This window comes from Rhinatrema bivittatum, chromosome 6 (genome assembly GCF_901001135.1).
Source record: "Rhinatrema bivittatum chromosome 6, aRhiBiv1.1, whole genome shotgun sequence".
Classification (NCBI taxonomy): domain Eukaryota; kingdom Metazoa; phylum Chordata; class Amphibia; order Gymnophiona; family Rhinatrematidae; genus Rhinatrema; species Rhinatrema bivittatum.
This window is the reverse complement of record NC_042620.1, coordinates 284,905,807-284,931,156: the sequence shown is the minus strand read 5'-3', so window position 1 is coordinate 284,931,156 and position 25,350 is coordinate 284,905,807. Positions and strand designations below refer to the sequence as shown.

The following is a 25,350-nucleotide window of genomic DNA, read 5'->3' as shown; positions in this document are numbered from 1 at the left end:
CTTATTTGTCTTGTGGGCTCCTCCTGCTCGCATTTCTGTTTGAACTGCGGGGCTCTGTTCTATGGAGTCCCACGTGGTTCAAACAGCAGCTGTTTTAACTGCAAGGTCAAATTGCTGAAGTTTGAATCCTGCAGGGATCCGTAGAGACAGAGTCCCACAGTTCAAATTGCGGGGCTGAAGCTTCAACTATGGGTTTGGAAGGGATGCCGGCTTGCGGACAAGGATAGGCTCATCTTGTACCGCCAGTCACGCCCTTGAGCCTTGGCATCTATGGCCATGGTTGTATTGGCTATAGGCTAGCTACGGCTCTGCCACACACTGAGCTGATGATTTCAACGTATTGTCCACAAGGACTCCAAGATAATTTTCCTGGGTGGTAACTCTCAATAGAGAAGCCAGCACTGTGTACCTGTAGCTAGGATTATTTTTCCCTATTAGCACTTTTCCACATTAAATTTCATCTGCCATTCAGACGTCCTGGTCTCCCAAGGTTATTCTGCAATTCCTCAGAATCTGCTGCTGTTTTAAGAATAAGAATTTTCTGTCATCAGCAAATTTGATCACCTCACTCATTGCTCCCTTTTCAAGATCACTTATGAATGTTAAACAGCACAGGTCACAGTACAGAGCCATGGAGCACTCCAGTTCACCATATGGAAAACTGACCGTGTTTTGTCTGTATATTCTCTGTCTAGCGTCCCTGTTCTGGGATTCCTTGTTCTTGTATGCCATACCTTGCCTGGTTCTTTTCCCTGTCATGTTTTAGGCCTCCCAGTGGCCTTTCTTGGCAGTGTGTTCTTAACTTTGCTTCTGTGAAGGTTGAGAATTAAGTTCTCGGGTTGGGTTAGTTAAAATTATGGGAAGATACAGCTCCTTTTGGATATTTTTCTGTTTGTAATTTTCATTATCACTAGCCTCTGGTTTTCTTGTCTTGGATCCCCATATTAGGGATCTGGGAAATAAATTTTGCTTTTTGTCATCATATATGATTAATGTGTTTACATTTCTGGTTTGTCTACACAGGATTATTCTTGATGTAGATACTTCAAGGTACAAATTAAAAAAAAAATGTTTGCATAAAATGAGTACTACAAATATGAATGTTAAAATATCTAGCGCTTGCCATGAGAGACAGTCCTCAGCTCTGTGTGCACCCGAACCTGGCCCCCAGTGTGCAACAGCTGAAGCCCTTACCCTCTCCAAGAAGCTATGAATGCTGCCTGTCTCAGCCAGCAGAGAAGCTGGGCTCGGGAACTGAACTACCTAGTACTGTCACCGAGCCACAATAAATTATTCTGTATTGAAGCCAGCAAACGAAAGTATTTGTATGGTTTTCCTAAAGCCTTTTTTTTTTTAGTGAAGGGGTGCAAAATTAAATTTGTGCCTTGTTTGGATAAATACTAGCACTAGTTATACTATGGGAATAAAGCAGAGATGGATTATTTGAAGGGAATGCCGTCCTAGATTTCTCTCAATCTTGCACAAATCCTATCATAAGAATATACTATGTTAGCAGCATCTGTGTATGAGTACAGCTGGTACTTACACATATTGAGTTGACGTATGAAGCTGGATATGTTATTGTGCTTGAAATACTTGGGAATCATCTCCTTGGCAAATCTTTGTTCATCCAGAATGCAGAAGTTCTGGCCATTCTAGAAATAAAGAAAACAGAGAGACACACTGAAAGACTTATCTTTGGAGCACTAGAGATTTACAATCTCTATGTTCTGAAACAAACCTAAAATTGATCCTACAATCAAATTTAACTCCGCTCAAAAAGTTCTACTTTTAAAAAAGCAAAACTACAAAGTCATTCTCTCGACCAATCAGTTGATTAAATAAGATTAAAATAAAATAGCCAGTCTGCACTGTAAAATAATTAATACTGGGCGAAAGCACAGGAGGAGAGCGGAGTGAAAAACACACACATATAGAAATAATTAATACTTATATAACAGTACTCTCAATATTGTAACATTACTGAAATTCTCTGCGTACAAACTGACGGATTAAAGAGGTGGCTTCATATATTGGAAGGAGAAAATTTCATTGGTAGGTGATGGCAAGAGAGCGGACACAAAAGGAGTGGATGAGGTGCAAGCTGAATAGTGCGACAATCTCTCTCGATGTCCCTTCCTCAGGGATCATCCTGAGAAACGAGATGTTCCGCCCAGAACTAAAGGAGCCTACCCTTCTGGGACACGCATATATGCATGGATCTGAAACCCCCCTCTCCCTCCTCCACCCCGACATAATGAAAATGTGATGCGGACAGGACGTCAAACCAAAGTGTTTCCTGAGACACGCGTACGGCGATCTCAAACCTTCCCTTCCAAATGTAGGTTAAAAAAGGCATCAACATATGGTGGTGCGCAGAAACATCTCACCACTTTTCCACATAAAAGAGAAACTGCGCGAAACCATACATGAATCTTTCTCATGTAATAAAAAAGGACAAGCCAATCTGTTGTATGGGAGGGCAATTCTTGCAGAGGTGTGCAAGGAGCACCGGTGGTTTTTGTCTGTTGCAGGATGGGTGCAATGAGGGCTGGAAATGTACAAAGAGGCAAAGCAGTGGGACGTATACTATAATTATGGATCAGATTTTCCTAACACAAGATGGCCATGGCAGCTAGTGAGAGATTAAACTGGGTAGCGGAAGTACATTTTCATGGAGGGAGGGAGGGGGGGACAGGATACCTCTGTAGCCTTCTTTCCCTACCAGGGATTCCCCTGCCCACTCACACTCAATCTCTCATATTGTGTGGGCGGGAATCTGATGGCTTCTGACAAACAAACCTCACCTTTGCTCACAGTTGAACTGGCCTGGGGCACAAGCTCTTCTGCGTAAGTGGCCATAGCAGTCACCCCCTCCAATGGATATCCAGTAGAGGAGGAGAAAGCTGATGCACCTATGTGGCTGCAAGGCAGGCCAGCTCCTACACTGGCTGTTTAAACAGCTGACTTCCAGTAATGCAACCATGTGACTGGTAGCGGACACCATCAGGGAAATGGGAACCATTGAAAAATTAAAAACAGTTGCTCCACGGGATGCCCAGAAGCACAGTTCTCAACATATAATGCTTTCAAATATTCACAGTGAAATGGCTTGGCTGCAAAAATCAATAAAAGACTCAAGAAATGAATAGTGATACTTTCTAAAACTGCTGCAGACATGAATGCTGCCAGAATGTAAGGAGTATTGCAGGGAAGGGTTCACTTTCTAACGCTGCCCTTAAATGTACTGTAAAGTTTTCACTATACATGCAAAAACGCAGAAAATAAAAGATACCTGAACAAACAAAGCTTAAAAGGCCAAGAGTGAAAAAGATAAAAAAAGACGAGTGGTATTTCGAAAACCTTAGGCAGCACTGCTGCTTCAATAACACCTTCCTTTCTAAATGCTTGGACCTCTAGGTTACAAACCCAGTTACAGTCCAGTATGAGGGCTAAGAATGTTTAAAAAAAAGCCTTTTCATTTGCCTTCTCACAAAAGAACTTTCACCATAGGTTTAATGTCAAAAAAGCTTTCACAAAAACGACAAACTTTGGTGAAGAACGGCCTCATGTACAACCACTTTGTGTGGGTGGCAGTTAGGAGATTAATGTATGTTACACTCTGAAACTGCCTGGTACCCACTTAGAGAATAGCCACTGCCATTAGCAATGGTTACATGGAATAGACTTCGTTTTTGGGTACTTGCCAGGTTCTTATGGCCTGGATTGGCCACTGTTGGGAACAGGATGCTGGGCTTGATGGACCCTTGGTCTGACCCAGTATGGCATTTTCTTATGTTCTTATGTTGGCGCTCACAGGATTAACTGATCCTAAAACAATGTGAAGCTCTACCAAAAAAAAAAAAAATGCTGCTTGAGCCTTTGAGGTATATGCCATAGGTCTGTCTCATCAACACCACTAGGAACTTCTCATCGGCCATCCCTGTTGCCAACAGATCCTTCAGTGCCCTGGGCGATGTCGGCAGCATCAGTGCAGTCTGTACTATTTGGGGGAGGGTAAAGTGACTTGCCCAAAGTCTCAACGAGCGACAGTGGGACTTGAACCCTGGTCTCCTGGCTTGAGTATCCCTTCTGGCTGAATCTTCTCCTCTCAATAGCCAGGCTGTGAGTACTTGTACAGATTCTCCATAGTTATTGGGCCTTGCTTGAGATGTGCCAGGCCTGCCCTTAAGCTAACCCGTTCCGCTATCTTCCTTCTCACCAGGTCCACATACCATAGTCTGTCTCCTTGGCCAGTCTGGGGCCACTAGGATGTCGAGACACAGGTGCTGCACTATTCTTCTGATTACATTGCCCACCACTGGCCAGGGTGGGAACATGTACAGCAACTCATTCTTTGGCCACTGCTGCAGTAGTACGTCTATGCCCTTCCTGTGGTTGAAGAATTTTGCTGCCTTGGCATTTCTTCTTGTGGCCATCAAGTCTCACTGCGGGACTCCCCACGACTAGCACCAGCCTGAAGACCTCCTCCGCTAGCTCCCATTCCCCTGGTACTAGCGACTGCCAGCTGAGAAAGTCTGCCTGAATATTACATAAGAACATTAGACATGCCATACTGGGTCAGACCAAGGATACATCAAGCCCAATATCTTGTTTCCAACAGTGGCCAAACCAAGTCACAAGTACCTGGCATTAAATAGATCCCAAGCTACTACTCTTTATTAATAGCAGTTTATGGACTTCTCTAGGAACTTATCCAAACCTTTTTTAAACCCAGTTACACTAACTGCCATAACCACATCCACTGGCAATGAATTCCACAGCTTAATTGTGCATTGAGTGAAAAAGAATGTTCTCCAATTTGTTTTAAATGAGCTACTTGCTAACTTCATGGAGTGCCCCCCTAGTCCTTTTATTGAAGGAGAGAGTAAATAACCAATTTACATTTACCTGTCCAAGTCCTTTCATGATTTTGTAGACCTCTATCATATCCCCCCTCAGCCGTCTCATCTCCAAGCTGAACAACCCTAACCTCTTTAGCCTTTCCTCATGGGGGAGCTGTTTCATCCCCTTTATCATTTTGGTCACCCATCTTTGTACTTTCTCCAGTGCAACTATATCTTTTTTGAGATGCGGCAATCAGAACTGCACACAATATTCAAGGTGCGGTCTCACCATGGAGATACACAGGCAATTTGACATTCACCGTTTTATTCGCCATTCCCTTCCTAATAATTCCTAACATTGTTTGCTTTTTTTGATTGCCCCAGCACACTGAAGCGACGATTTCAATGTATTATTCACTATGTCGCCTAGATCTCTTTCCTGAGTGGCAACTCCTAATATGGAGTCTTTCCCTGCTATATACACTGCTGAGATTTCCCAGAACTCAGCCTCAACTGTTGCCATTATTAGAGAGATTTCCCTCACCAGTAATTTGCTCTTTGTTCCTCCTTCCTTGTTTATGCAGGCCACCGCCGTGGCATTGTCTGAGAGGACCTGTACCTGAAAATGGTCTGGTGCCAACCTGATGGCCCTCAGTTCTAGCTGATTCATGGAATACACTGATTCCTGGCAGGACCGGGTTCCTTATGCTACCTATCCTTGACAGTATGCACCCCACGCCTGGCGATTTACATCCGTTGTCACTGTTATCCATGAAGGGGACTGCAGGCTGATTCCTCAGGTCAGCCACTAGCGTGAGCTCCTTCTGACATACTACAGTAAATGGATCCTCTTGTTGTACTTCTAACTTTGTGGAGACCAATTCCCCAACAACTGGGCCTGCAGAGGCCTCATCCTGGCTCTTGTCCATCGTACTATCCCTATTGTTGAGGCCACTGAGCATACCTGCAGGTACTCCCAGGCAAAAGGGCTTGCAAAGGTCAGAAGATGCCTTACCTGCTCCTGGATCTTCTTTATCCTGTTTTCAGTGACACACACTTGCCCTCTCTTTGTATCGAACTGAACTCCCAAGTTGAACAGGGTTTGTGTTGGGTGCAAGTGGCTCTCTGCCTTGTTCACCAGCCAACTTAGCCCTTCCAAGACTTGCATGACCCACTTTTATGAGCCAGTCACTTTTATGATGCCGCTACTATCACCATTAACTTGGTGATGGTTCTTGGTGATACTACCAAGCCAAACAACAGTGCCCTGAACTGGAAATGCTCTCCTGCGATCATAAACTGAAGGTAGTGTTGAAATTCTCTCTCAATAGGAATATAGAGATATACTTAGGACAGGTCTAGTAAGGAGAGAAATTTTCCCTTCCATCTTCACTGTCTCCAGTGGCTCCATGTGGAAATGTGGGATGACTAGTACCTTGTTTACTCTTTTGAAGTCCAACACTGGTCTGTATGTTCCGTCCTTCTTTGAAACCACAAAATATATGGAGTACACTCCAGTACTTCTTTTTTCTTGTGGCAAAGGCGTTATTGCCTGTAGGTGGAGTAACCTGTCCAGTGCTTGTCACATTGCCGCTCTTCTGCTCCCTTGCATGGAGAGACTACAAAGATCTCCCTTATGGGGAACTTCAATTATGGCTGATATTCTTCTTGAATAATCTGCAAGACCCACTTGCCTTCCATTACGTCAGGCCACCTATGATAAAATCCTTGCAACCTGCCCCCTATTAGTGGCAGAGAGGCATGGGCCTGCCCTGAGTCATTGTGTGGGTTTTTTATGCAGAGGGTTCCGGACCTGTTACCTCAAAAGGAATGCAGTCTCCCCTCTGGTGTGGATGAGCGGGCACTCGTACCTCTTGGCCACTGACTCCATGGCCCCCCCTCTGGGAGAGATCAAGAAGGTTTCCTTGGACAACCTTTGGGCCTTCGGATCCTTTTATCAATTTTTCCAGCTCCTCTCCAAAAAGCAGATTCCCCTTAAAGGGTAATTTCCCAAGCTTTGTTTTAGAAGCTGAGTCTGCTGCCCAACTCTTCAACCATAGCAGGCATCTTGCTAGCACATCAATCGTGGCTTGTTTGGCTGAAATCCTTATCAAGTCGTACATTGTGTCAGCCATGAAGATGGCTGATGACTATTAGCCCCAGATGCACTCTGCTCCCCAAGGTGCCTGCTCCCTCTGACTTCTCGGTGTCTTGCTGGGCCCAGATAACCAGTGCTCTTGTGATGTTCCCCCCACAAATTGCTGCCTGTAGTGTTAGTGATGATAGTTCAAAAGCTTTCTTTAGGAGAGTTTCTACCCTTCTATCCTGGGGGTCTTTCGAGGCTGCTCCTCCTTCCACAGGAATTGTGATCTTAAAAGATAGCGGATATAGCTGTGTCTACTTTTGGGAGTTTCAAGAATGTCTCTATCTTGCTGATCCACCAATGATTCTGCATTGTCCTGCAGCTACTAAGCCTGGACTCTGGGATCTCCCACTCTGCTGAGAGCATATCTTGAATTGCTGAATGAATAGGAAATACCTTAGCTGGCTTTTTTATTCCTATCAGAATAGGGTTCCCCTTCCTCTTAACTTCCCAAGTTGGCTCCTCCTTCAGGCTGAAAACCTGTGGCATCTTAGGAATCAGTGTCCCTAGTTGCTCTGATCTGAACAGCCTCATGGCTGAGTCTTTTACTTCCACTTCCTCGTTCCAAGATACTTCTTGAGAAGAGGTCCCCTCTTCCTCAGGCAGAGCCTCCTTCTCGGATCGTTATCCTTCCCATGCAGCTCCCTGCCTGCCCTTCATCTGGCACCATGCCTGGCGCATTGCCAAGGTAAAGTCTGAGAATCCTGTTTCTTCTTCTTGCCATGGAGAACCCTATCTCTTTTTCACGGGCCTGCCCCTCCCTTCGATGCCGCAGAGAAGTGCCACAAGTGTCCCGATGCCAGCTCTAATAATAGTGGTAGAAATGCGCTTGCAGTGGCACGCTGATTGCTGTCCCTGCTTCCCTCCTCAAGCATGACCTGCTTCTCCGTTGCAATTCTTGCAGAAGGAGCAAGCAATGCTAGGATCATGCCTGGCTTCATATCTCGTACAGGTCTTACTCTTCTCCATCATGCTGTGCCTCTTTTTTTTTTTTTTTACTTACTGTGACTCAGGGGAGGTCAGAGGACCGGATCAACTGGCTGCCCTGGGGCGGGAAGAACAGACCTTTGAAGGCTTTCGTCCCACATGTACTCCCGCACCCAGTCCAGGCTTCCAGGGAAATCCACCTTAAGGAAGGCTGTTGCCCTGGAGTCTCTTTTACTCGCCTGCTGGACCAGCATCGGATGACAGTATATAAAATATATAAGTAAATAAATAAATGTCCCTCACCATCTGCTGGAGGCAGAGACTACTTGCATTCTCTCTGCTGGGTCAGCATATATACAGCTGACATCACAGGAAGAAGTCAGGCACTCTGCCCCCATCTGTTGGTAGCAGGGAGAATAGCATTAGTACACTGGTCTGGCAGGAAGATCAGGAAGCTAGCATTAGTAGTTGTGACTGCTTAGCAGAGATACTAGTACCTTCAGAGCTGTCACAAGAAGGTGCCAAAACAGGCACACCACCCATTTGAGTCACTGTGATTTGCTAGCAAAGAAGGAAGAGAGAAAGCAGCTGGAATGAATGTCAGTCAACAGCACGGGCCATAGGATGAATTTGCATTTCTTCTAGCTCCCTCTGTTGTCACTGGTGTGTGGGTGGGAGCTGGAAGCATGATGATCTCAAGCTACAGCCTGTGCTTTTGAGCCCCATACTGGAGGACAGAGCTCAACTGAACATTCACCTTTGTGTGCAGGAGAAAAAGTATAATTCCCAGTTTCGACTACTAATGCTCTTCAATTGCTGCAGAATACTGCACATCACCCCATTTCTGGTCAAAGCATCAAAGAAAGCATCTCCCCTGCCCTCACTGAGCTTCACTGGCTCCCGGTGGGCAAGGCTTAAATATAAAATTGCATTCCTGGTCCACAAGATGTTCTCTCTATATACTTTCCCTTGGATCAATGCATTACTTCATGTTTATAATCCTACCAGGTCTCTGCGGTCCTCTCAAAGGGGATCACTCCATTCGGCAGGCATGCCTTGTAAATACCAGACAGCCTAAGCTCTCAGTGGCAGCACCATCGTTTGGGAACTCTTTACCGACTGAACTGCAGTTGACGAGATGAACTAAAACATTCTTGCTCCGCCAGGCATTTTAACCTCATGACTACTGAAGTTCACTAAGGTAGTGAGCTATTGCTCTTTTTCATTCAGGCTTGATATGAATGTATGAATTTGATGATCATGTTGTATTTTGGATTCTAAATTTTATGGGAGTTTTTTTTCTACGCTGCTTAGGGCCTCTGGTTTAAGTGTACTATAAATAAAAACACATTAAAAGAAAGTAGATATGTCTCTTAAAAGTGGGAGGAGGGTGCTAAAAGCACCAAAGGCACCTTTCTGTGCAGCAACTGCTCAGATTCCATCAACAGCAGTAGACAGTTATTCATTGCTATAATTATATTTTGCAATGTCCATAGTTCATAAAGACGTCACACAGATCAAATAAAACAAACATGAGCCACTATCATGCCCCAGTGCCTAGACAGTTTAACTGGAGCAAGCAGACAGGATGCAGAAAAGTTAAAGGGAGAACTGCAGACCTCTTTGGCAGTTTTCATTTGACGAGCACTGGCAATGGAGATATGTTTGAGACTGTGGGCTTTCTTGAACTTGGTATCAGTGCTTTGTGGAAGGCTTCTCCCAGCTGCAGGAGGGTAGACAATAGGCCTTAACGACGAGGAGGAGCTATAGGAGCTTTTAAGACAGTCCTCATTTGACACAGAAGAAAGCACAGAAGTCTGCAGAAAAGGAGTTGAGTTAGAAAGATTTTTTAAGGTTTTTCCCTGTTGCTGTAATCTAATGTACTGTCAAACTTAGGGGCTCATTCATTAAGCTGCATTAGGCCATTTACCACATTAACGCTGTTTTTTTTGCATGGTAAATGGCCTAACACAGAGCGAACACAGGGTATTTGAATATCTTGCGTTAATCTGACCACAGTAAAGTACGTATTTAAATAAGCTTCTTAGCATGCAAATGCTCTGAGCCCACTTTGTTCTTATCACATAGACTGTAAAGCCAAGAAGCCTTAATCTGGCTCATATCCTTTCAACCTGATCACACTCAATCTGTAGCACTGTGAACAGCTCATGCCACAAGATGCCATCCTATCTCCTGCATTATTCAACTTTTACATGACCCGGCTTGGCAAATTCACTGTCAAATCACATATTACTCCTATGCCGACAATATACAGCTATTGGTCCCACTTAACTTTAACTGAGACCCAACCATCAACGATCTCAAAAATTGCTTAATAAAAACAGTTAACTGGCTACACCAAAACAAGCTAAGCCAAAACTCATAAAAAGAAGACAGAAGCTTTGGTAAAAGAAAATCCTACAATAGCCCCATGCTCACTACTCTGCATGGCAATTAACTTCAGAGACTTTGCAAAGGTTTTTTGCGTGCTGTGCACCTGTTTTACCTTTTTATTTTGGGTAATGGATTGTCAACAATTACACTGTGTTTCAGTAGTAATTTTGCAGGTTTATGTCACTTACCTACCTTTACATCCTACAGATCTGCTTTTATATTGTTGAAGATCTTTTTTGATCTCCAGCTGTCCCTCCCGATGCAGCCAGTGTGAAACACGGCCCGTGTCGGGGGACTCACAATGCCATCACAATAATTTGCTCCATTACTTCGATATGTAAGATAAGTCTGCCTGTTCATTCACCTTGATTGAATAAAAAACTTTTACTACTTCAGCATGACTCTTGCGCCTGTTGGATGTTATACCTTCCCCGACACACCCGCGCTGTTGTGGATTTATCTTTTAGTTTGTTTTTTTTATCTCCGCTCTTCCTGGTGGAAAAGAAAATCCTAGCCATTTCCTAAAAGTGACTCTTGATAAAAGAACCCTATCCTTCAGCTCTCAAGTTCACAGCTTAGGCTTTATGCTGGACTCACAACTCACCAACGCCCAGATCCAAGCATTGTCCTAAACAGCCCTTACATCTCCGCCACCTTCTGGGCACTAATACCTTCACAGGTGTTGTCCAGGCCTCTCCCACCTGGATTACTGTAACATTCTCTATGCTGGAATCCCAAACGCAATAAACCATCACCTGTACCTCATACAACATTGTGGCTCACATGATCAAAAAAATCAAACAAATTTAAGCACATGACTCTTGTTCTACAAACTCTGTATTGCCTTTAGACACTATTGCAATAAATTCAAACTCTTGGCTCTGGCTATAAAACACTCAAAGGCCTGGCCCAGATCTACCTCAGGAAATCTCTCTCTCTACACACCTGCCCACATACTATGCTCACAAACTCATGTACGAATGGAAGTACCATCCACAAAAATCATGTGCCTCATCAACACCTAGAAGATAACCTTCATAGGTTCAGTCATGACATTGTGGAACTGTCTACCACTCTATATCAGACTTGCCCCAGATCTTGTAGCCTTCAGGAAATTGGTGAAAACCTGGCTCTATGAAGCAGCTTTTGGTCCCAACCAAAGACTCAAACCAGTCTAAAAAAATCTGTACATAGCTCCTTAACTCTACTACACTATTTATACATACTGAACTGTTGTAACCTCCTACAGAATGCGGCTGGTTGGTTGATCTCAGGGCATCCAATTCGAGAACATATTTCTCCAATGCTAGCTAACCTTCACTGGCTTCCGATCACATCAATGATCAGATACAAAACTGTGTTGTTGACACACAACCTGCCTACCCAAAATGTATTTCCATGGATTAATACTTACTATAAGAGGTACAATTCTATAAGGGCCTTACATTCTTCGCAGAACCCTCTATTAGAGGTGCCTTATGTATCAAGGTGCGCTTATCTGAGATAAGCCAGCATACCTACTCAGTTGCTGCCCCAGACTTCTGTAATACTCTTCTGCACGAACTGATATCTATATCATGCACCAAAACTTTTACGAAGCATTTAAACACTTTTCTTTCTACTAAAGCATATTTGTGAGAACTTAAGTGCTGTTTAGTTTCATATTAAAATAAGTTTCTGCAGGATTGTCAGATCTGGAATTGTAAGTAAATTTTTTAAAAAATGTTATTGAAATTGTTCTATTATACCCACACCGGATAATTTTATTTTTTATTCTATATAATTGGAATATGTATCTATTTTGTTTTGTTAACTATTATGTATGTTGTGGGCTCTTTGTATAGGCGGCATATATATAAAGAAACCTATAACCTATTTAATGAGCGTCTTATATTACAACAATTTATAAGATGTACCTTACCTCATCAATGTTATTTAACTGTTTATATAAGGAGTATCTTAAACTACAATTACTGTGCTGTACTACTTCTACAATTCTATCTGTAACATGCTTTGAACTCTCTGGTTAAAAAGTCATCCTATAAACAATGATTATGTTGAAAAGTTCATCAAAAAGAGAAAAGAGTTAAAGGGGAGGAAGATCAGCATAAGGTACTTCTTACATACTATATACTCAGTATTCACACCAGAAGATGATGATGATGGACCAAAGACAAAAAGCAAGGACATAAGGGGCAGTAACATAAACACACTGACATTTAAGAAAGTAGTATTCCGTGTACTGACACAACTGAAAATAATCAATATCAAACTTGATGGGATATAGACTCCAGAATACTGAAGGAGCTAAAGGAGGTGCTGACTTTACCCCTCACAACTCTGATCAACGTTAGCATTTGAAACAGGAAAGATTCCAAGAGACTGGAGAAGATCAGATGTGATGCCACTCCCCCAGACTTCCAGTAAAGGTAACAGAGTCAAAGCAGTAGCTGAATTCAAGCATCCATAAGAAAGAGACAATAGGACATTAGTGCCAAAGAGGCAGAAGGTCACATTTCCAGTAAGACATACAACACAGTAGGCAAGTATGAATGGGCAGACTGGGTAGACCAAACAGTCCTCTTCCGCTGACATTATCTATATTTCTATGCAACTGCTGATGGGAAAAGCCAGGTTCTTCAGTGTGCCAGATGAAAGTCCAGAACTCATGTCCTAAGACTTTGCCTAATTTAAAACTAGCTCTAATCCCTAGCCCAGACTACCACCTAATATTCTTTTCTTCTTCCTTGCTATAAGCTGCCTAACTTGACAATTATTAGGCTGCAAACTGTGCATTCTGCAGATCTAATCCAAGCATGCAGAACTATGTGGGCTCATTTCCCCTTCATAGCAAAGAAAGACAATTTTGACTGTTCGGTGTGTCCCATCATGACATGCAGTGGTGAAAGTATTATGAAGGCTTATAGAATGTAATAATATTTTCTGTTTATGTAATTCGCCTAGCACGGATAAATCAGATATAGGCAGAAGATAAATATTTTAAATAAAGAGAACTCCTGTATTTTAATTTGTGGTTTTTTGACCAAAATATTTCACCTTAAGAAAAGAATACAATTTCCATCACTAATAATACGAGACTTGCCCTCCAGCGGGCTCAGCTGTAATAACCAAAGGGGTAGATTTTCAAAGGGTTAGGCACGTAACCCCCGAAAACCTACCCCAAACCCCCCCCCCCCCCCGCGCACACCGAGCCTATCTTGCATAGGCTGCTGGCGCGCAAAGCCCCGGGACTTTCCTGGGGGCGTGTTGGGGGCGTGTCACGGCCGGCGCATCATCGGGAGCATTCCGAGGGTGTGGCCGCAGCCTCCGGACCAGCCCCTGGACCGGACCACGGCACACCGGCGGCCAGCCAGGCAGGTGTAACTTGTGCAACAAAGGTAGGGGGGGGTTTAGGTAGGGGAAGGGAGGGGAAGAGGTGTGTGTGTGGGGGGGGGGGGTGGAAGGAGCGGCCTCGGAGGAAATGGAGGCAGGCTGCACGGCTCGGCGCTCGCAGGCTGCCGATTTTGGGCAGCCTTACGCGCGCCTACCCTAGATTTTAACAGATATGCGCGGCTATGCGCTTATCTATTGAAATCCAGCGTACTTTTGTTTCCATCTGGTGCGCGAACAAAAGTACAGGTGCGCGTAGATTTATAAGATCTGACCCAATGTGTAGCAAAGCTCAGCATACTAAACAAGAAAATAAGGGGCCGATGCAATAATTTTCGCGGAATGCGCAACCTTAGCACCTCCTTGCTAATGCGACCCACCATGGCTGCCGGTTATGAAGACAGACGCCGGTAAACTCTGCGTCGGTTTTCATAACCTGCCTGTATGCCAGTAATGAAAACGGACGCCGAGTTTTGTTTTCATTACTGGCAGACAGGCAGGTTATAAAAACCGACGCAGAGTTTACAGGCGTCGGTCTTCATAACTCGGCGGTGTGCCGAGTTCTTTTTTTAAAGTAAAAAAAATAAATAAATACAGAAAAGCAATTTTTTCTGCTTTTCTGTACTTCTTTTACCTGCGCTTAGCTATTAACACCTGCGCCAGGCAGGCATTACTATCTGAGCAATAAATGTGCGTCTGAGACACACATTTATCTTTTTGCATGTGGAGTGAATGAGTAATAGGCTCATTCACATGCATTTGCATGTGATGAGCGCTAACTCATTCACTCTGCATCGGATGCGCATTAAATAGGCGCTAATCCCCCTATTGTATTAGGAGGTGGATCAGCGCCTATTTAACTCACGTCAGAGTACAGGTTATACAGTGCGCTTGGCTGAGCGCACTGAATTGCATCGGCCCCTGAAAGGTATATTTTAATGAAACAACATAACCGTTGTCAAACTTTTTTCCCTTAAGAAAATGTATTTTTATGTACACATAAATCCATATAAATGCTACAAACTAGAAAGTTTTCCCAGAAAACTTGCTACTACAATTAAACAGTGGAAATTAGATTGCTACCAGAACTAGCTAAAAGGAGGCTGTACATAAGAACATGCCATACTGGGTCCCTCCAAGGGTCCATCAAACTCAGCATCCTGTTTCCAACAGTGGCCAATCCAGGCCATAAGAACCTGGCAAGTACCTTATTATAACAATAGATATTGAAGCCATGTGATCACAGAGTATTGCAGCTTGCAAGAAATCAATGCAATGAGAAAAACAAATAGGAAAGTATTCAGAGGCATGGCTTCAGGAATGCTCTCCAAAAGATTTGGAGAAAAAGGGGTATGTGTGCTGGGGGGTGTGTCTGAGGGGAATGGAGGTGGTGAGGGTTTTGGGATGTGGATTATACAGCTGTTTGGGTGTGTATCCAAGTCTGTCCCCATATGCTTTAGAATGAAGACCACTGACCAATTTAGTAGCCTCCCTCTGGACCGACTCCATCCAGTTTACCGTATATCTTTTTGAAGGTGCAGTATATATTGAAAAGTTATTTTCTCTGTCTCAGGGGAGGGGTGTAGATGTGTTGGGATAAATTGGATATATACAAAAACATGTGGCTTAGGTATGTGTGTGTACTTTAGACGTGCCCATTGTGGCATCCGGTGCCAGTTGTTTCGGTTATAGAAACACAGAAATGCGATGACAGAAAAAGGCCACATGGCCTACCTAGTTTGCCCAACCACGTAACTAATTTGCTGTTGCAGGCAATCACTACCCTCTCTGTAAAGAAACATTTCCTAAGATTAATCCTGAGCCTACCCCCTTCCACCCTCGTAAGCACATAAGAAAAAAAGAATTTGCCATACTGGATCAGACCAAGGGCCCATCAAGCCCAGCATCCTGTTTCCAACAGTGGCCAATCCAGGCTACAAGTAACTGGCAAGTACACTAGTAATAGCAGTGGCTATTTTCTAAGTCAACTTAATTAATAGTAGGTAATGGACTTCTCCAAGAGCTTATCCAAACTTTTTTTAAACCCAGCTATACTAACCACATCCTCTGGCAACAAATTCCAGAGCTTAATTGTGCGATGAGTGAAAAAGAACTTTCTCCAATTAGTTTAAATGTGCCACATGCTAACTTCATGGAGTGCCCCCTAGTCCTTCTATTATCTGAAAGAGTAAATAACCGATTCACATTTACCCTTTCTAGACCTCTCATGATTTTAAAGACCTCTATCATATCTCCCCTCAGCCATCTCTTCTCTGAGCTGAACAGCCCTAACCTCTTTAGTCTTTCCTCATAGGGGAGCAGTTCCATCCCCTTTATCATTTTGGTTGCCCTTCTCTGTACCTTCTCCATTGCAACTAGATCTTTTTTGAGGTGCGGTGACCAGAACTGTAAACAGTATTCAAGGTGCGGTCTCACCATGGAGTGATAGAGGCATTATGACATGTTCTTATGCCATTTGGACGCCCAATTTTCCAGTCTCACAAGGTCCTCCTGCAATTTATCACAATCCGCTTGTGATTTAACTACTCTGAATAATTTTGATTCATCTGCAAATTTGATTACCTCACTCATCGTATTCCTTTCCAGATCATTTATAAATATATTGAAAAGCACGGGTCCCAGTATAGATCCGAGGGACTCAACTATATACCCTTTTCCACTAAGAAAATTGTCCATTTAATCCTACTCTGTTCCCTGTCTTTTAACCAGTTTTTAATCCACGAAAGGGCATCGCCACTGATCCCATGACTTTTTACTTTTCTTAGAAGCCTCTCATGGGGAACTTTGTCAAATACCTTCTGAAAATCCAAATACACTGTATCTACTGGTTCACCTTTATCCACATGTTTATTAACCCGTTCAAAAAAGTGAAGCAGATTTGTGAGGCAAATAATTCCTCCTTCTAGAGCCTCCTTTCCATTAAAAGAGGCTCACCTCCTGTGCATATAAGCTATGGAAGTATTTAAACATCATACCTCCCCATCTCGCCTTTCCTCTAGGGTATACACGTTTAGATCACCAAGTCTGTCCCCATATGCTTTAAAATAAAGACCACTGATTATTTTAGTAGCTGCCCTTTGGACAGACTACATCCAGTTTATATCCTTTTGAAGGTACAGTCTCCAGAATTGTACAGTCTTCCAAGTGAGGACACACAAGGAACCTATAGACGGGCAATATCACATCTCTTTTTCTGCTGACCATTCCTTTCCCTATGCAGCCAAGCATTTTTCTGGCTTCTCCCCACTTCCATCTCTCTCCTGTGGCAAAGTGCTGGAAGTATGATGAGGTCTTTTGGTGCTGGTCAGCATGCTAGCAGTTGGACAGCTAACAGTTTCCCACTGAAATCAAAGCGGGTTTTTTTTTTGGAGGCTTGGTTCTCTGATAATACTCATCTGATGTTACTGGCTTTCAAATCAGCCTGGTCATATATGCCAAATTTAGTGAACTTCCATTCAGGACCAACTCTAGGGCAAACGGCACCTTGGGCAAAAATTGCTGAAGTCTCCCCCTCCACCAACTGATTCCCACCTCTGTGCTTTGGTGTGGCTTTCAGGGTGGGGTGGAAAAAGAGATGGACATGTCCACGTTTTCTATACAAGTCAGGGGCAATCTCACTCCCTGCCTCAATCCTCTCATTCGGAGCATCCACACTTGTATCGCCTGTCTTTTCCTTCCCTTTCCAGCATCTCCCTCTTGCCACTGCTGCCACCTGCCCATCCCCCACGTTCCCCTTGAATTGTTTGCAGACAAAAATACCTGTTTAGCAACAGAACTGCTACTGCCATCCCTCCATGTTCAAAACTCATGGGATGGCACTTCCTGTATGTTTTTAATTGTGACTATTTTAATATTTAATCCACCCTGAACAAACATTTGGATATGCGGAAGTTCAAATAATTAAATGCAAGAAATCAGCATACAAGTTTGAACATGCTCGCAGGTCCAGCAATGATTGACATTAGGGGTGGCACGGGCTGTGTCACATGCTGGGGACCGGTCTTGTGTGCCTTGAAATGTAGCATCTTAAACCCTCATCGGCCGCACCTGAACGCACCATAGGTGCTGACCCTAGCTAGCTGTGCTTCCCTATACTGCAGCCCCCCCCCCGGAAAACCGCCCTACCCAAAAGCCGGACTTCCTTCCAGCCCTTTTTGGAGTTATTGTACCTACAGACAGACATCGATCCCCTTTATAGAATTCTCTCCCACACTCCACACGTTGGAAAGCATAAAAAGCATCTCATAAAACTGCTCTCCGAATCTTCCCTTATCATTTTGGTTGGCCTCTAATAGAAAAGCTCCTTGCAGTTTTCGATGTGGGATTTTTCCCTCCCTTCTCTTGTGCTTTGCCCCTGTCAGTTGTTTCCCGGAATATTGCACCTCCTCCTCCTCCTCCTCTCGCTTTATTATTACCCAGCTCCAGCAGATCACGTCGTCATTGCTTGGATCCTCCACCAAGGTCCAGAGCTTGGTGAGGAAGGCCGGCACCTGAGAGGCCAGGCCGGCAGCGCTGCTCTCCTTCATCCCTTCCTCCTCCGTTCGGCCGACGACACCCCAGCCCAACCAAACGAGACACCCGCGCCCCACCCTCCCGGTATAATCCGCCGACACTCCGCGCCCTGATCCCGACACACACACGCGCTCTCCCAAACACGGCGGCCCCCTTCCACAGCCGTCACCGTCGCCCTCGCTCTGCGCCTGCGCATCCCAGCCTCGAAGCTTGACAGCGCACGCGCAGAAACGGGCGGCACTCCGGCCACTGCTATACGGGGAACGCACAAGTGCACACGTCCTTCTCTTACTCATAAGGTGGCTCTTGAGCGCGTGCGCGCGGCGGATGTGGAGGAAGAGTCAAAGAGACGGCGCCTGCGGGTCGTGATTGGCTGAAGCTCCGTAACAGCCTGGTGAAGGCGTGATTATGGAAATCTGGCTGGGACGGAGTTCTCCAATTCACCCTTTTAGCAATTTTAATATTGCATACGGAAAAAGACTATAGTCCGAAACTTTTTTTTTTACGTAATAAAGATAATTCCTTTCCTAATTTGAAAGTTCTGATGTGGCAAAGGTGACTCAAACAATCATGGATAACGATTCCTAATGATGAGACCTGGGCGCTTTCTTGTTGAATTTTTGCCAGTAAATGTGCGCTGAAAGAGTAGCGAAGTATTTGTTTTGCGAAACACCTCAGCCGGATTTCGGTTTTCCGCGCATAGGCGGAGTTGGGGGTGGGAAACCCTACTGAGCGGAAAATGGGGAAGGCCCTTTCACTCTCCCACCCTCCAAAGTCGCAGTGGCTGATGCAATATCATGCGCTCAGGCTAGTGCACGGCTTAATTAGCGATTGGACGGGTGTTCTGAATGTTCTAGGCTAACACCAGATGCAAATAGGGGATTAGCGCGTTCAAAACGTGTATCCAAATTCGTGTTTAGCTAATAGTGTTCATCAAATGTAAATACCATGTAAATGAAGCTATTATCCTGATACAAAAATTTGCCATGTGCCTGACACACACTTTTTAACACAGCAAATTTAACACCAGCCCCGGAGTAGGCAAAGTCTTGCTGTGTGTCAAGAGCTTTCTGTGGTTCCTCCTACCTTTAATATTGTTGCGATACTAAGTAGGATTGAAACCGTCTCTAAAAGTCAGGAAGAAGGCCCAGACAACTGATTCGTAAAGATAGACTTTTATTGCCAGCAAGATGCAGCTAAGACAATGGCTTAGTACAACTGCATGCCACTCCCTGTGGGAAGTAAACTCTTATACATTCATTAAAGTAGGTGTAGCTTATAATCAGACCATTGTTTCGTCATTTTAATTGACGTGTTAGACATTTTATAGCGATGATCGTATTAATACAATACAAATTATTAGAATTACAAAATGGTGGTGCGTTCCACTGAATGTCAGTACGTGAGCACGTAATTACGTAGTGCATGCCATTGCGGTTCAAATGTTAGTACATTCAAGATGGCTGTGCGTTTCAATGCGGTTCACTGCTGGCAGTGTTAATTAGAGGTATTCAGTTTTCTCATTCAACGATTGTCCATAAAATTGAACTCCTTCAGGATGAACCACAGAAAGCAGCAAAATGAAAAAAAAAAGTCTTGATGGCGCTCAGCTTAGGGAAGCCAGCGTCCATTTTCCTAACCTGTGGCTGTGCGCACAGCCGCATCTCCTGGGTGCCCGATATCAAGGACGTGTTAGGGACACACAATTGATCCATAGCGTGTCCTTTTTAGCACGACACCTCATTACCATACTGCATCGGGCATCCAGGAGACGTGGCTGTTCACGCGTTGAAAAAACGGGAACTAGGTTGGACGCACATTTTTACGTGTGGCTTATTGCATCGGCTCCCACCCCTTCACCCCCCCCCCCCCCCCCCCCGAGTGCCATGGCAGTGCCCCTTTGAAGTGGTTTGCAAGAGCAGGATCTTCCATTGGCACGGTTGCACTCCTTTTTGGCTTGGGTGTTTGACAACTTCAAAAACTGGCACCTTAGGAAAATTTCCTAAATTTGCTATGCCTAAATCCAGGCCTGGCACAGTTGGATATGTCGTACTCTCCTTGTTGAAGGGCTATCTCCTTTCCAGGAAGTTGATCTGCCTTGATTGCTGGGGCCTCAGGTATTCACCAGGAAGCAGGGAGGGGCCAAAAAAAAAAAATCTCCCAGAACATTCACTGTAAGAGCTCCACATCTGTCCTCATACCAGGCTCGTGCCCTCTAATTCCTTTAGCAAGAGGAGGAGAATAGTGTTCTTCAGCACCACCTCCCACTGATTGAAAAACAATGTACTTTTGTCATAGTTCCTCATTACTTTCCACTGGTGAAAGTCTGATATTTAAGGGCGGGAGAAAATTAAAATGTTTTGTACTCTGCTGTGAAATCTTTAGAACTTAAAAAAAAAGTTCTGTACTGCAAAACTTTTCAGCTTTGAAAAATGTTTCAAAAATATATTTTTTTCCCTAAGGGATATGGTGCAGATGAAGATGGGAAACAGTTGCATAATGTTTTAAATGCGAGAGATATTTTAAAGTTATTCTTTTGCTTCCGGGGTCTCTCCACTCTCCCACCTCCTGCTGCCTTTTTATATCCCTTCTCCTGTATAGCCCCACTGCTGAAGCCAGATCCAGGAATTTGGATCTGGATCTGCCATTCTGCCCACTTAGATATTTTTAAAATTCAGCTCTTCCCCCCTGGGAAGCTGCCCACTCAATACTGTACTACAAATGATCTCCCATGCAATAGGATCTGATTGATTCATGCAGTGCCATGCACTGTTATTTTTGATGGTATAGCCAGCTTGCACCAGGCAGAAGTAACCTGGGAGGTTTTAAGCCAGTTCTGGATTTCTGGATATCCCATCCTGCAGTGCTGATTTTAATAGGTCGAAGCAGGGACTGCAAATACCACAATACACTGGGTTGTAAGTTCATAAACAAGGACTAGCCGAAAGTCTCCCTCTTTGAACTGGGTCACTTGGCAGCTCAGATGCACATCTTTCCTTTGATACGTACTTTGGAAAGACTGCAGAGAACAAACACAGGACAACTTTCTTGCATCTTGTGCTTTACTCAGTGCTAACTTTATTCAGGGGTCTCCTTTGTTTTTTGCTTGGGTACACTTTATATTCATTTCACGTCTTTTCTGGGATATAAGATGCACACCAAACCAGAAAGGAAAAAAGTGAATCATAAGGATCTGTTTATTGTGCCAATAAACTGTTTGGAAATGTTTTTGCCAGGACTGCAGCCGTAATCATGCTGTTAAAGAACCTCTTATGCTGAAATGTATTGCCTGAATACTAGAATGACATATAGCTTCTCTTTGTTATTATGACAGTCAGACGCAGAATGTGTGAGACCATTCTTATCAGAATAAGAGGGTTTCTGTCTTATAGCATAGACTGGTGGAATGCTGGACTTCCTGATGTTCCCTACATCACACACTGCTTCTCAGCTGACTCAGTACTTCCTCAGCATTTGCTGCTGAGCACTTTGGATGTAATGGTTATCTGGATTGGAACTAGTTTGCTGTCTGAATGCAGGGCTTCCTACAGAGCCCAGACGGCTCCTGCTTTTTCTGTATCACACACATTCTCTAAAGAGAGGGAAGAGAGGACAGAGACCTCCTCCCCATACTGTCAGGTGTTCCAAATCGCAAAAGCCGGAGAACACCGTTATTCCGGCTGGCACCTGGAACAAGATAGGGCAATAATAAAAGGCAATTCCATGGGTGAATCTGCTTTACCCACTGGAATGGGCTCTTTGATTATGTTCCACCAGGCAAACATGTGCATTTTTAACAATGAACGCATTTTATATCTGCATACTGCAGAGGCATGGGGTGGGGGGAGAGCAGAGAATGGAACAGTGTGCAGAGTTCTGGTTAATTTATTTAGTCACTAGTGAAAAGTGCCTAGCGACAGCGTTGCTCGAGTAGTCTAGTCTATAACAGCCTGTCTATATGTGTGTGTGTGCGCGCGCGGATATGTGTGTGCAAGCCAGTGTATAAGAACATAAGAACATGCCATACTGGGTCAGACCAAGGGTCCATCAAGCCCAGCATCCTGTCTCCAACAGTGGCCAATCCAGGCCATAAGAACCTGGTAAGTTCCCAAAAACTAAGTCTATCCCATGTTACTGTTGCTAGTAATAGCAGTGGCTATTTTCTAAGTCAACTTAATTAATAGCAGGTAATGGACTTCTCCTCCAAGAAGTTATTAAGAAGAAATTAAGAAGAAATTGCCATGCTGGGTCAGACCAAGGGTCCATCAAGCCCAGCATTCTGTTTCCAACAGAGGCCAAAACCAGGCCACAAGAACCTGGCAATTACCCAAAAACTAAGTCTATCCCATGCTACTGATGCAATTAATAGCAGTGGCTATTCCCTAAGTAAAATTGATTGATAGCTATTAATGGACTTCTCCTCCAGGAACTTATCCAAACCTTTTTTGAACCCAGCTACACTAACTGCACTAACCACATCCTCTGGCAACAAATTCCAGAGCTTTATTGTGCGTTGAGTGAAAAAGAACTTATCCAAGAACTTAGCCAATCCTTTTTTAAACCCAGCTATACTAACTGCACTAACCACATCCATATGCTTGTATGTGAGCCTGTGTGCACTTTGATATATGTCAGCATAACATAAGACTTGGTTCAGGCTTTTGGCTCACTCAGCTTGTCCCAGAGTCCTTTGCTCTTCTGATTTAACTGAACCTGCTGGCATGCAATGAACCTAAGCTGACCTGTGTGTGAACGACTACTGAGAGCCATCTGGAATGAATTCAGACCTAACCAGATATGATGAAAGGTCATGAGGTTATCGATGGCAGATGGCTGAGCCACATTCCAAGCTTTGTTCTCACAGATTCCTATCTCGACTGAAAGAGGCCAGGTAAACTGAAGATCCCCTGAGGTCAAAACTCTGATCAAAGGCCTGGAACCAGCGACAGAACACAGACCTACTACAATGATATATTGACAGGATGAACTAACAGAAGATTGATAGTACTCGATAGACACGTGGGCCCTTCTTAGGCCTAATTGGATCTTAAGGTGGGAGGTGGTATAAGGGAAGCATAGATACAGTTTGCCTGATTGGATAGGACACAAGTGGTACCTGATACTTTATACAGTCTCTGGGTGATTTTTATCTATAAAAATCCAGCACTGACTAACAAACGCTGAGACATGCAGGGAGAGCCCTTACCAAACAATGGTCTCTCTCTCTGTGTCTCCCAAGGATATGCAATAATAAATTACTCTTTGCCTCAATTAAATTCCTTGTTGTATCCTTGTATATCTGCAGATAAGCGCCACTGTACAAAGTCAGATAATATATACAACTTGCATCAGCTTGTGAGCATTTCTATATGTTTGCATGAGCTTGTGTGTGCTTGTGCAAGTTTGTATGAGTCTGTGTGTGCTTATGCCTGTCTGTCCCTGCATGTGGGAGAGTGAGAGACAGAGCTTTGCAGACAGAGCATATTAGCGAACATTATGTGGGGCTGCTTGGATTGTCTGGTTATGTGTGTGTTTCTGTGGTGGCAGAGTTAGTGCCCTTCTTAGGACTTGCATTGTGCCAAAGAGAGCCCTCTGGCATTCATAGGGTGTAACAGTAAACAGGCAACATATCAAGATGTGCTTGAAAATTCTTTATCAGGCCAGTGACGCCCAATATATTTGGGACTATTTCAGTATCCTTCTGCCACATTTTCTTGGTCTCTGATTACATCTCTTGGTACTTAAGTATCTTTGCTTTCTCCTCTGTCAACAATGCCATTCTTGTGGTCTTCTCCTTCAGCACAATATCTGGTTTTCATGCATTGAGCTTCCTGTTGTAGGGATAGGAATGTCGCAGGTGATCACAACGTTTTCATTTTCTTCTATTCTATTAAGGTTGTGCTCCCAGTATTTGTTTGATACATTGATGTTATAACGTTTACACAGCTTCCAATGAATAAGCCATGCCATCTTATTGTGCCTCTCTGTGTACAGGCTTTCTGACATCAGCACATCACGGGGGTCATTTATCAAAGTGCTATATGGCATTTTTGCATGCGTTAAGCACCTTTAACGCATGTGAAAGCACCATAACGCATATGTGAGAGAGAGAGTCAGAAGTAGTGAGTCAATTCAATTGATGTACTATGTCCAAGGGTGGCCCGCTGATGGATGCGATGAGAACCCTGCAGCAGGGACGTGGGACACGTTGATAGAGTGTTTCGTGTCTGAGTGTGAGTCTCGCTGTGTCACAGGAGTTTTGGGAATAGCTTGCGATCCAAGGAGAGAGAGTTGGAAAGATTACAGATGTGTGTGTTCATACACTATTGTGCACTTCCTGGTATGTTTCATTGTTTACTCTCCTTCATTGAGGAACCGGAAATCTTGTGCTCTTGGAGGACATGTTTTTCTTGCTTTGTGGGGAGGGGAAGGTCTTTTTTATTGGTGTCCATTGACCTGTAGTACATAATTAGCTCTTGCCATGAGGTGGTTTGGGGCTGGGACAGAGGGTTTACTCCTGGGGGAATTCTGCGCTACTGCGGAATGCAGAATTTGCACAGAATTCCTCCTTCTCGCAGAATTCCTCCTCGCAGAATTCCTCCCTCACCTCGCAGATTTCTTCATTCGTCGCAGTTCCCGCAGATTTCATTGCCGCCGTGCAGATTTAAACGCCGCCATGCAGATTTCCTCCCTCGCTGCCCTCGCGATTTCCTCCCGCGCCGGAAAAGGATTAAAAAAAACCCCTGGAAGCATGCCGCGCAAGGACAGCGGCAAATCCGGGACAGCGACGTCAGGTAGCGAGCGGAGAGTGGAGACATCGCATCGCAGAATGGCACCGGCGGCTCGAGGAGCAAGCAGCAAGGAGGAGAAGAGGGAGAGAGAGAAGGGAGGGGAACAGAGGGGAGGGGGAAAGAGAAAGAGAGAAGGGGGAAAGCGAGAAAGAAGGAGGAAAAAGAGAGGAGGAGAAGAGGGAGAGAGAGAAGGGAGGGGAAGTCAGCTGGCGCACAGAGAGTGGGGGCATCACAGCACGGCATCGGCAGCTCGAGGTAAGCAGGCAAGGAGGAGAAGAGGGAGAGAGAAGGGAGAGAAACAGAGGGGAAGGGGGACAGAGAAAGA

The 25,350-nt window shown here is 44.4% G+C and overlaps 1 protein-coding gene across 2 annotated transcripts in view; it reads right to left on the bottom strand.

The window, feature by feature from the left end:
• Nucleotides 1–18,636, bottom strand: part of LOC115094344 (heat shock factor protein 3-like) — an 80,300-nt gene extending 61,664 nt beyond the window's left edge. Inside the window, exons 1-2 of one of the 2 annotated variants that reach the window (XM_029607297.1) lie at nucleotides 18,527–18,636; nucleotides 1,547–1,655 (exon numbers count right to left, since the gene is read on the bottom strand). In XM_029607297.1, coding sequence (XP_029463157.1) covers nucleotides 1,547–1,607 — 61 coding nt within the window. In that variant the 5' untranslated portion in view covers nucleotides 1,608–1,655; nucleotides 18,527–18,636. The other variant, XM_029607296.1, reaches the window with a different exon arrangement.
• Between the last annotated feature and the right edge of the window lie 6,714 nt (nucleotides 18,637–25,350).